The 1,504-nt window shown below is 40.6% G+C and overlaps 1 protein-coding gene across 1 annotated transcript in view; it reads right to left on the bottom strand.

Annotated features, from left to right (window-relative positions):
• Nucleotides 1-1,498, bottom strand: part of LOC111377334 — a 5,743-nt gene extending 4,245 nt beyond the window's left edge. The window contains exon 1 of the mRNA XM_023000412.1: nt 352-1,498. Coding sequence (XP_022856180.1) covers nt 352-1,476 — 1,125 coding nt within the window. The 5' untranslated portion in view covers nt 1,477-1,498. The remainder of the gene's footprint in view (nt 1-351) is intronic.
• Between the last annotated feature and the right edge of the window lie 6 nt (nt 1,499-1,504).

The raw sequence follows: 1,504 nt of genomic DNA on the forward strand, positions 1-1,504 counted from the left end.
ACTTGCGGAAGGTGGTGACCAAAGCTACTAGGGTGAATGCCAATGGACAAGTAAAGATGCAACCACTAAGAACGTCTCATGAATAATGTAGTCTTTAATGTCATGGAATTAAACATGAAAGAGAAAAATACAGAGATGAGGGATCCCGAATCCTCCTAACGGTCAAAGTTTTCAAAAAGATTAACCAGATGTAAAAATTGTAATTTAACATTAGGCAATTTTTAATACTCTGTAGAGAAGTTAGAAGAAATCATGGAAGAGCCCCAAATCTTGAAGAGCAGACACGATCCAACTATGCATCTGATGTTTTAAACAGATAAAGCAAACAAAGGTGAAATACAAATGCTATACCTTAGAGGATGGAGGGGGCAGAGAAGCCTGACGCACAGCCTTTCCTGGCTCTGTTAGCTGCTGAATCTCATGAAGCTGGCGTGCTAAATTCTCCAAAAGTTCCATCTGTACTCTTTCCCTTTCACGATATTCAACTGATATGCTAAGTTTCTCTCTCCCTTCCTGCACAGTTCTTAATCTTTCTTGAAGCCTAATAATTTCACTCTCGATTTTTAACCTTTCAGTATCCAATGGAGACATGGAACTCCTCCGCATATCCGAAAGAAAAGGTTTGCACCTTGGGCCCATTGGTGGAAGACCGCTAGTTATGTCTGAACTGCTTCTCTTACTGTCTATTTCAGTCTTCAAACCACTAGTGCCAGGACAGTTGGTGATAGCAACAACCCTCTTTGCAACCGAGGCCTCCAAGGGAACATCACTTTTCCTATTAGCTTCTGACGTATCAGTGACCAAAAACTTCTCACCTTTGCTTCCATTTACGTAGCTACGTAAGTTCGATCCATTTCCAATGACATCAACATCATAGACATGAGGGTCATTATCAAAAACTAAATTACCTGAATTATGAAATTCATGATGTGCATCTTTCCTATGCTGCTTCAAATGTGGAGCATCATATAAATCACCTGTCTCAGTTCCATTACTAGTGTCAATCTTATTTTGGCCTAGGTTGAAGCTCTCAGTTCCCTCATGCACTTTCCCTACTAAAAGGATAGTTTTCTCAGGAAAATTAATTCCTTGAGGGTCCCTTGGCGGCACATACAAGTTATCATCTACGGATATCATCTCTTTCTCCTGCAGCTCCACAGTGCAATCACTACTGCATATCGACATCCGCGAAGGTAGTATGCCTAAGTCCTCTTGTTTCTGGAAGTTAGCATTTCCACACGATCCTTGAACTGGGGATTCATTTCCAATAACTAGTGCACAATTCTGTTTATCAATAGATACACTATCATCTGAACCTTTGTTTTTTATCATTACCTTCTTATCAATAGACGCGCTAAGCTCGTGTAGCATCAGAACAGGATCCTCGTTTGGATCAATCGAAGAATCAACAGGTAGTTGCGGATCATATTTCTCCCCGCCATCATAAGCTATTTGTTTGTCTCCAAGAAAACTCATCTGCCCGTATACTTCAACTTCCTTTTCC

The sequence above is a fragment of the Olea europaea genome, unplaced genomic scaffold (assembly GCF_002742605.1).
Source record: "Olea europaea var. sylvestris unplaced genomic scaffold, O_europaea_v1 scaffold164, whole genome shotgun sequence".
Classification (NCBI taxonomy): domain Eukaryota; kingdom Viridiplantae; phylum Streptophyta; class Magnoliopsida; order Lamiales; family Oleaceae; genus Olea; species Olea europaea.